This window comes from Canis aureus, chromosome 22 (genome assembly GCF_053574225.1).
Source record: "Canis aureus isolate CA01 chromosome 22, VMU_Caureus_v.1.0, whole genome shotgun sequence".
Lineage (NCBI taxonomy): Eukaryota > Metazoa > Chordata > Mammalia > Carnivora > Canidae > Canis > Canis aureus.
In genome coordinates, this window is record NC_135632.1 from 10,998,436 (window position 1) to 11,009,025 (window position 10,590).

Consider the following 10,590-nt stretch of genomic DNA (forward strand, 5'->3'; position numbering starts at 1 on the left):
TACTCTCTTAAAAATTGTGTGGCTTTTCACATATAAGATCCCGTCCATTCCACTGGAAAAAGCCACATCTACTTTTCTTTTTAAGAGAGGCCTCTGTGTCTTATTCATGGCTAGTCTAACTTCTTTAAATGATGGATGAGTTTCAAAAGTAGCCAGAGAACACATTCTTAGGCACAAGCACTTTCCAAGCCTCTCATTGTAATGAGGTTGTTAGCATCCCATTGGTTCATTTAAGACACACGGCTAAATCCACATTCAAAGGATGTTGAAAGAGATTTCACTCCTTAATGGAAGGTGCTGTGGACGTTTCTTTACAATCTTCCACATTATTTGACAGGTGATTTTTCTTGATTTATGTTTGCTATAAACTGTTTGTGTCCCCCAAAATTCATATATTGAAACCTAATCCCCAGTGTGACAACAGTATTTGAAGGTGGCCTTTGGGAAGTGATTAGGTCATGAGAGTGGAGCTCTCATGAAGGGCACTGGCACCCTTTCACAAGAGGCACCAGAGAGCTCCCTGGTCCTTTCACAGTGTAAAATTGTTGCAAGAAAACAGCCAAGTATGAATGAGGAAGTGATTCATGCACTTCCTCACCAAGCACTGAAACTGCCAGTACCTTTCTCTTAGACTCGCCAGCCTTCAGAACTGTTAGATATACATCTCTGTTGCTCATATGCCACTCAGTTCATAGTATCTAACACCCTATACTAAGGCAGTGTTACCTATGAAACAGCTTTTCACATGTGATCTTATTTTTTCAATTCTATCTCATTGTGTAATTAAGTAATCTCTATTTATGGTGCCTTTTAGATATGGCTGGTTTCAATGACAGCCAAGTTCCAAAGAACAGGCCATCCTACACCAGAACTACACAGATACTATCCTAAGGGAAGCAAAAGAGATAAAGACCCAGTGAAATGTAATAAAATATGAGGCCTATTTCCATTCAAAGGTTACTTTTCTTCCTTACAAAAGTGTCTGAATAAAAAAAAAAGTGTCTGAATAGAACAGCCCTTGTCACAAGGGCTTGCCATTTTATGTTATGGATAAATCCTAACCTAGTAATAGAGATCTCCGCCTGCAGAAGAAAATAGCAGGTTTTCATTCGCAAAAGCTCATGCTTAGAGTGGATGTTAAATAGATCATTCTAGAAAGATGGAATAAAAAATTTGAAGAAGTCAGCAGTGGCTCATCTTGAGAGTCATGTACTGACTGCCCTTCAGTGATGCAGAGGTAAATAGACCCATGTGTACTTCTAAAGATGTAACATCTGTGTAAAAGAGATTAACATATAAAACACCATATTCTCCTCCCTTCCAGAGGACTACAGGACCTTAACCTATGAACTTCTTCAGTTTTCTTTTCTTTTCTTTTCTTTTCTTTTCTTTTCTTTTCTTTTCTTTTCTTTTCAAGATTTTATTTATTAGGGAGAGAGACAGAGAGGGAGAGAAAGAGAGAGAGCATGAGCTGAGTCTGAGACTGACCCAGGTCTGAATCCCAGGACCCAAGGATCATGACCTGAGGCAAAGGCAGCCTCTTAACAGACTTAGCTACCCAGATACCACCCTTCCCCCCCACCCCTAATTTTCTATACTTTGTTACATTCCCCAGGAGTCTTAACAAACTTTTAGTAGGCGAATGGCCCACACATCCTCAGGTTAAAAAAAAAAAAAAAACACTTAATGCTGAATCTCTTACCACACTGGTGAGGAAAGACTTGGAACCAAGTTAATTTAAAGAAGAAAATTAACATGATTTTTCACTCCCAAATTTTGTGAAGCAATTTCAATTACAAACTCTCTGTCTCATCCGCAGTTCCTTCTGTGAAACTTATCTGTCTACAGCCCCTGGAAGACACACCTACTTTTCTCTCTCCATCCAGATCTGATTGGATTAGGCTTTGACATCACTGGGACAAGGTACTCAGCCCCTCTAAACTTTATATGTGGCAAAACTACCTGTATGTTAAAAGTACCTGCTTAAAACACAGTTTGGAACATAAAATTAGGGAATTTTAGCACAATGCATGGTACATACTAAATGCTTAGTATATTAGACAGCACTATTACAGACACATTTAATCAAATGTTGATAGTTCATATAGTCACATATCCACAATGTAACATTAGTATATGAAGAATATTAATACACTATTCACAAACTGATATCATGTTTATTTGACTCTATTTATAAAGATATAAACTTTATTTTGCACTTTCTTAGAGTTGTTAAGAGGATGTTAAAAGTGAATATTTCTGCTTTTGTTTTGGTCAGGCTTCCAAAGTCTAAGCACAAAATATTAAGATTTCAATGCAAGTTTCTAAACTATTTAGATAGGATATGTTCCATTCTAGTACAAGGTTCTAAACTATTTAGATAGGATATATTGGAAAAAATAAACTTGTCTTCCGCTCACAACTTAACAAATGCATCTCATGCAATTAAACAGTTATAAGAGAAAGAAGATTAAGTATAAGCTATAGTATCTCTTTCTAGTTTTTTCTCCTTTATGCTTTGGGCATGGGGGGTCAGAAGCTAAGAAGACACCACATGGGCATTTTGACACAGGTAAAATGGTTTCAGGGACAAAGTGTAGCTCTAATTTTATAGATGATATGATGCTCTTCTAGCACCCTGAGGATTGGGAGTTCTGACAGCACCAACACCCAGTGTCTTTGGTATGAACATCAACATTCCCATAAAAGGTCGTGGTATAGTTGAGGTTTCTTCAGATGATTTTAGAGATAGAAAAGAAGGCAAGGGCACAAGAATCAGAGAAGAGCATACAATGGGGAAACTAACAGGGATAAATTGCATTTTGAAAATACACAGAGTACCTCTAGGGTATACTGTCTGGTGTGACTTGATGACATTATGAGAACTGACTGGGAGAGTAGTGATATCCTGCTCACACTTGGTAGGAAGCTACTGAGCTAGGATGTATTTGAGTTAAGTATTATTGTTATTGTTATTGATACCCTAAAGAGTATTTTATTTCTATCAGTTATTGAAGCTACATGAACTGGAGTGGTTTATTGTTGTATTTGTTTTCTGAATGTGAAGCTGCCAAGAAGCAGCATTAACTGGGTGCCTCATTTTTTTTTTCAATTATTGAGTTTGTGAATATCTGGGATTCACATATGCTCACAAAATTATCAGCCAGTGAATACATTTGATAGGGAGCAAATGAGATTTTTAATTGCCTTACAGAACCAATGCAAAAGAGTTTTAGAACAAGCTGACAGGAATTTAAACATGTACTTCAAAATAAGATGTTATTGTGTATAAAAATATATTATCTGTTAGTCTATGCATGTGGATATGACACCCTATCACTTTATGAGAAAAGTAGATTATGCCAGAAAATATTTTCTAAGTCATCTACCAAAATAATCACTGCAGATGAGTGCTGCCATTTTTGGGAAACCCCAGTGCTCCTGGCTGTTATGCTTCTGGACATCCACTACAATAGTGGTCCTCAAACTTTAGCATGCATCAAAATCATCTGGAGGGATTATTACAACTCAGACCACTGCACCCCAGCCACAAAGTATCTGATTCTGTAAGTCTTGGTAATAATTTGCATTTCTAAGTTCCCGGGTGAAACTACTGATACTGCTGAGGGGAACTTTAAGAACTTTTTCAGTAGAATAAATTTCAGCTAGAATTCTGAGTTGCTGAAGGGACCAATTTGAGCAGATCATGAAGGCCTATTGTCCATTTTAGAGGACCACTGGAATCATCCATATGGCCCTATCTTTAAACATCATGGTTGGAGATCTTCAGGTATGTCCTATAGAATGCATTATTGATTTAATAAAATCATAACAATTATGTCAGCTCACAGGAACCAGCACTGGAAACTTTCCCATCTCTACCAAGAACTTCAGTATGTATTGCCTTTGAATGTGCATGTGAGATGTCAACTTTCCTGGCCCTTTCCATCATTGAATGACTGTGTTCTCAGAACTGTCTCACAACCATCATGTAGGAATCATCATTCCTAGCAATGTAATTGGATCAGTTGGCATCTGTTCCACAAGCAAATTTTACAGGATAATTTTGGACAATTATTAGTATTCAAACTACAAGATGACTAGAGAAGTTTGGGGTTTGGATTTGTTTGGGCTTGCATGGATTCCATAGGTTTATAACCAAAAGCTATTGAATGACCGTCATTTGTCTAAGCATTTTTGTGCAGATATTGGACACATTGGTAGTATAGCACTGCTTTCATGGTTTCTATGTGAAAAACAAATGCCAGATTAATATGGTTACACTTGTATATACTTCTTGAGCTAATATGTCCTGATTACATACATCAATGTAGCCTAGATGTTGTCCAGAACTTAATTTTGACACATCAGAAATTGCTGATGTCACTGCATGACTATGTACCTGTCAGGTAAATGTGACCATTCTATACCACTAGTACTAGCCTAAAATGCTTGAAGTCATCAAAGCAGACCTTCCTTAACTTCCCACTAATCCATCAACAAATTTATTTAAATTCATGTTCATACTTTCTTTTTTTCTCCTTGTCACAAAAGAAAAGGCACCTACCTTTCTTCCCATCAAAAAGGCAACCAAACTACCGGTGCTCCAGATGCTTTCACCCTCCCAAAGCATCTTGCCCACTTAATTACTCCTTTCTCTCTCTTATCTTCAATCATCCTCCCTAGAGCAGACTGTTACTCAAAGTGCGGTCTTTGAATGGCAACATTAACACAATCTGGGAGTCTTTTAAAAAGATAAATTCATGGGTCCCACCCTAGACCTCTCTGTTTTAACAAATTCTCAGGTAATTTTGTCACTAAAGTATGAGAAGCACTATAATAGTGCAATGGCCCTCAGACTTATCTACACATTGGAATCACCTGGAAGCTTAAAAAAACCACTGATGCTTTGGACCCACCCCCAGTGATTTATCTCATTCATCTAAAATACAGGCTGGGCACTGGATTTTTTAACAGATTTTTTTAAAGAGTAATTTTAGGTTCACAGCATAGAAATTTCCCGTGTGCCTTTTTTTGCCCCCACATACTCACAGGAATTCTGAAAAGCTCTCCAGGTGATTCTCGTGTGCAGTCAAGTTTAGGAACTACTCTCAAAAATATTTTTCTTATCAGTATTTAAATAGAATTTTCTTATTTTCCTCAAATTCCCCTCAGTCATGTATCTACCTCTAAAATTCTTGTTCTTTCATATATAGACTTGAATTTTCTCTCTCTCTCCACTTCCTCATCTCCTATTTACCATCCAATTCACAGTGATTTCTCCTGCATTTTCTCCATTCTCTTGTTTTCAGCAAAAGATATTTCTAGACCTTCCCTTACTTGACTTCTCTGGGCATTTGGTGCTGACTCTTCCTTTTCATTGGTTTCCAGACAACCCAATCACTGGGGTTGATTCCCCACTTCTCACTCATTCTCAGTCTCTTAGATTTCCTCCTGTGCATATCCCTTAAATGCCAACATTCCTCAAGTTTACATCTCAGGCTGTCTTCTGGACTCTATAGCTGTTGCAGAGCAGGAAGATTGGGAGCATGTGGAGTATTTTTTTAATTAAATTTTAATGTATTAATGAATAATATGTGAAAAGTCTAAAACGCCAAACATAGCTGAAGACTTAGAGGTTTCTGTCTACTTTGCATTTTCCACAAAAACAAATAAAAATAACTTAATGGGATTTTTGTTTGGAATTTCATTGAATCTACAGATCAATTTGAGGAGAAATGATACTTTAACAATATTAAAACATCCAATCTGAAAACATGATATATTTCTCTTTTACGTAGTTCTTTAATTTTTCAAGTAGGATTTATAGTTACCAGAATAGAGATTTTACTCTTTTATCATTACCTTGTTTTGTAAGATATTTGATATTTTGGTACTGTCACACATGACATCTTTTAAATTATATTTTCCAATTTTTGTTTCTAGTATATGGAAATACATATCATTTTGTTCACATTGATTTGCATACTATCACCTTACTAAATTTGCTTATTAGTTCAAATAGTTTCTTTGTAGGGTCTTTTGAGTTTTTTTATACACACAATTGTCACTGGCAAATAAAAATAATTATACTTCACAGTTCCAAATCTTTATGGATTTGCTTTTTTTTTCCTTGCTTTTTTGAATTAGATAAGCCTCCCAATATTATGTGAATAAAAGTATTCACCAGACATTCACCAGCAGAAGACATCTTTGCTTTGTTCCCAACTTTCTCTAAGGGAAATATTTTCTGATATTTCATTCATATATGTTGTTAGTTCTAGGTTTTTGGTAGCTGCTCTTAGCCAGATTGAGAAAGTTTAACTCTGTTTCTATATTGCAGAGATTTTTACCAACTTAAATTTAATTTTATGACTTTTATGCATCTGGTGATAAGGTAATATGTTTTTTTTTTCTTATTCTGATAGGCTATGAAACCGCATTATTGATTTTGGATGACATCAATCTAACATTTTGTTTGTTTTTGCTGAGTTGCATTTGCTGAGTTGATATTCTGTTAAAGATATTTACGTCTATGTTCATGAGTGATTTTAGTCTTTAATTTTCTTTTGTAATACTCCTGTTATAGAATCAAGATCAGAATCAGCAGTGTTCTGCTGATAGATGTCAAATCATCAGCTTTCCATGGAAATAAAAGGCCTTGGTTTACAGTGATTGAAGATTACCTTGGTGAACATATTCCCACAACAGCTGATTTCAATCTATCAATATGATGTCACTGAATGCAGAGATGGGAAGAGATGCTCACAATTGTCTCTTGTTAGCCTATGCAAGCTGGCTCCCACATACCATTGTTCTGACCTAAAAAAATAATAAGTTGGGAATTGTTCCATCATGCTTTATACTCTGAAGTAATTGGTATAATATTGGTATTTCTAGGTCTGCCTTAAATTTTTGTTAGTGATAACAAGGTTTTGAGTAATTCATTTGATCTTATGACTCCTGAAATATATATTTTTTCCTTTTTCTTAATGTAAAAAAATGCTCTTTTCTACAAGAAGCATATCCTCAGTTGCACTGTGTCTTTGAAAAGAAGCTCATATTTAGTATATAAATACCATATTGCCATATTCCAGGAAAAAGAAAATAAAATGAAGAAAAAGCAAAAAAGAAACTTTATAAGCCTACTACCTGACAAGTACATCTGTTGGCTAAATAATTGGCAGCGGATTTTGTCAAATGCTTTTGGAGAAAGATTTATGTTAAGAATGATTCACTTTGTCTTATGCTAGGACACTAGTCTAATCAGTGGCTCACTCTCTCTTTAGCTAAAACATTAGCTGAATCACACTGGGAAAATAAAAGCCAGAGGTGGAAATTAATTGGAAACATGGCTTTTCCGTAATGAAGCACTTATGTATCCAACTGGGGAATTCATTAACTTTTAGTCTGGGGAAGTTTCCCCTCATCTAAAAAAATGCATAATTGAGATTATGTGATTGAGACATACAATTGCCAAAATAGGACTACGAAGGAAATTTGGCTTTTCATCACATCAAATATTCCATCAAAATTTGACTAAATTTTAAGGGTCCAAATATAAAAAAGATGAACAACACTGTATTCCATCACTTAAGAAGCCTAGTAAGGGACAAACACATTTAAGCCAAAAGAACTCTAACAGGTGATAAGAGCAATTCATGAGATTTATATAAAGTGCTATAGGAACACAAGGAGAGGTGGAGGGGGACAAGAGGGCGGAAGAGTAGGGTCGCCAAGTCACCTGGCCCCACCAACTTACCTAGAGAACTTTCAAATCATCCTGAACACCTACGAATTCAGCCTGAGATTTAAAGAGAGAACAGCTAGAGTGCTACAGAGAGAAGAGTTCACACTTCCATCAAGGTAGGAAGACGGAAAAAAATAAAGAAATAGAAAAGCATCCAAGGGGGAGGGGCCCCAGGAGGAGCCGCGCTGAGGGGGGGGGGTGAGAGCCCCCAGGACAGGAGAGCCCCCCCCCACCTTCGGAGAAGCAGGAGCTTCACCAACCTTCCCGGGCGGGGGGGGGGGGAGGCACTGGCAGGGAGCTGGGGCAGGAGCCCAGGAGGGGCGGGGGTGCCCTCAGGCTCCCGGGGGCACGAACAGGGGGTGGGGGGAGCGCCACACCCTGCGGCCGAGCTCCCTAAAGGGCTGCAGTGCATCGGGCTGGGCCGGGGAGGAGCTCAGGCGGCAGCTCCACGGGGAGGGGGCTGCACGGCCCCAGGAGCAGCTCGCGAGGCGCAGGCCCCGGAGCCCAGGGCGCCGGGGCCACAGCCGAAGATCCGGGGCTCCCCCAGAACAGGCGGAGCCGGGAGGACACAGGGCAGCAAGGACGCTCCTGCCCCCGGGCATCCCTGAGCTGTGCAGATCCGCGCCTCCCACCCTGGGAGCATCCAGGCCCCTGCACACTGGAAGCTGTGGTAGTTACTGTGGGAGCTGACTCCAGGGCTGAAGAGCTGGCCCCTGCCACTGTCATTGTTCCGCCTGGCGTCATCTTGTACCTGGGACTGAGCAGGGGCCTCACAGGATAAACAGCTCCCACTGAGCTGTACACCTGGCAGGGGGCTGGGCAGCTCCCTCAGGTGCACACACCTGAGAATCAGCACAGCAGACCCCTCCCTCAGAAGACGAGCTAGAAGGACAGGGGAAGAGCAAGTTCTTGACCAACCAGCACTGGAAAGTTCCAGGAGAAGTCTAGGGACTTACAGTATATAGAATCAGAGGATACCCTTCCTTGTTTGCTGTTTTCTATTCGTTCCCCCCGCTCTTTCTCTCTCTCTCTTTTTCTCCTTTTTCCAGTACAACTTGTTTTTAGCCACTCTGCACCGAGTAAAATGACTAGAAAGAAGAACTCACCACAAAAGAAAGAATCAGAAACAGTACTCTCGGCCACAGAGTTACAGAATTTGGATTACAGTTCGATGTCAGAAAGCCAATTTAGAAACACAATTATAAAGCTACTGGCAGCTCTGGAAAAAAAGCGTAAAGGATTCAAGAGACTTCATGACTGCAGAATTTAGATCTAATCAGGCCAAGATTAAAAATCAATTAAATGAGATGCAATCCAAACTGGAGGTCCTAACGATGAAGTTTAATGAGGTGGAAGAAACAGTGAGTGATATTGAAGAGAAGTTTATGGCAAGGAAGGAAGATGACGAAAAAAGAGAAAAACAATTAAAATACTATGAGGATAGGTTAAGGGAAATGACAGCCTCAGAAGGAAAAATCTATGTTTAATTGGGGTTCCAGAGGGCACCTAAAGGGACAGAGGACCAGAAAGTGTATTTGAACAAATCATAGCTGAGAACTTCCCTAACTTGGGGAGGGAAACAGGCATTCAGATCCAGGAGACAGAGAGATCCCCCCTAAAATCAATAAAAACCATTCAACACCCTGACATTTCATAGTGAAACTTGCAAATTCCAAAGATAAAGAGAAGATCCTTAAAGCAGCAAGAGACAAGAGATCCCTAACTTATATGGGGAGAAGCATTAGGTTAACAGCAGACCTCTCCACAGAGACCTGGCAGCCAGAAAGGTCTGGCAGAATATATTCAGGGTCCTAAATGAGAAGAACGTACAGCCAAGAACTTCATCATGCAAGGCTCTCATTCAGAATAGAAGGAGAGATAAAGAGCTTCCAAGATAGGCAGAAACTGAAAGAATATGTGACCACCAAACCAGCTCTGCAAGAAATATTAAGGGGGACTCTGTAAGAGAAAGAGGAAGTCCAAGGAAACAATCAGCAAAAACGGGAACTAAATAGGTATCATGATGACACTAAATTCATATCTTTCAATAGTAACTCTGAACGTAAATGGGCTTAATGATCCCATCAAAAGGAACAGAGTTTCAGACCCATCTATTTGCTGTCTTCAAGAGACTCATTTTAGACATAAGGACACCTACAACCTGAAAATAAAAGGTTGGAGAACCATTTACCATTCAAATGGTCCTCAAAAGAAAGCAGGGGTAGCAATCCTCATATCAGATAAATTAAAGTTTATTCCAAAGACTGTAGTAAGAGATGAAGAGGGACACTATATCATACTTAAAGGATCTATCCAACATAAGGACCTAACAATATTTATGCCCTGAATGTGGGAGTTGCCAAGTATATCAATCAAATAATAACCAAAGTTAAGACATACTAGGATAATAATACACTTACTTGGAGATTTGACCACAGCGCTTTCTATAATCGATAGATCTTCTAAGCACAACATCTCCAAAGAAATAAGAGCTTTAAATGATACACTGGACCAGATGGATTTCACAGATATTTACAGAACTACATCCAAACGCAAGTGAATACACATTCTTCTCAAGTGCACATGGAACTTTCTCCAGAATAGACCATATACTGGGTCACAAATCAGGTCTTAACCGATACCAAAAGATTGGTATCATCCCCTGCATATTTTCAGACCATAATGCTTTGAAACTAGAACTAAACCACAAGACGTTTGGAAGGATTTCAAACATCTGGAGGTTAAGGACCATCCTGTTAAAAGATGAAAGGGTCAACCAGGAAATTAGAGAAGAATTAAAAAGATCATAGAAACTAATGAGAATGAAGATACAACTGTTC

At 38.8% G+C, this 10,590-nt stretch overlaps 1 protein-coding gene across 7 annotated transcripts in view; it reads left to right on the forward strand.

Moving 5' to 3' along the window:
• LOC144293755 (phospholipid scramblase 1-like) overlaps positions 1-6,851 on the forward strand; it is a 34,157-nt gene extending 27,306 nt beyond the window's left edge. For 4 of the 7 annotated variants that reach the window (XM_077864778.1, XM_077864783.1, XM_077864781.1 and 1 more), the window contains 3 exons: positions 1,820-1,923; positions 3,407-3,566; positions 6,590-6,851. Coding sequence is in view for 3 of the 7 variants with exons in the window: in XM_077864783.1 (XP_077720909.1) it covers positions 1,820-1,831 (12 nt within the window). In the remaining 4 variants the exon portion in view is untranslated. The remainder of the gene's footprint in view (positions 1-1,819; positions 1,924-3,406; positions 3,567-6,589) is intronic. The other 3 variants (XM_077864779.1, XM_077864782.1, XM_077864784.1) reach the window with 1 other exon arrangement.
• The last annotated feature ends 3,739 nt before the right edge of the window (positions 6,852-10,590 follow it).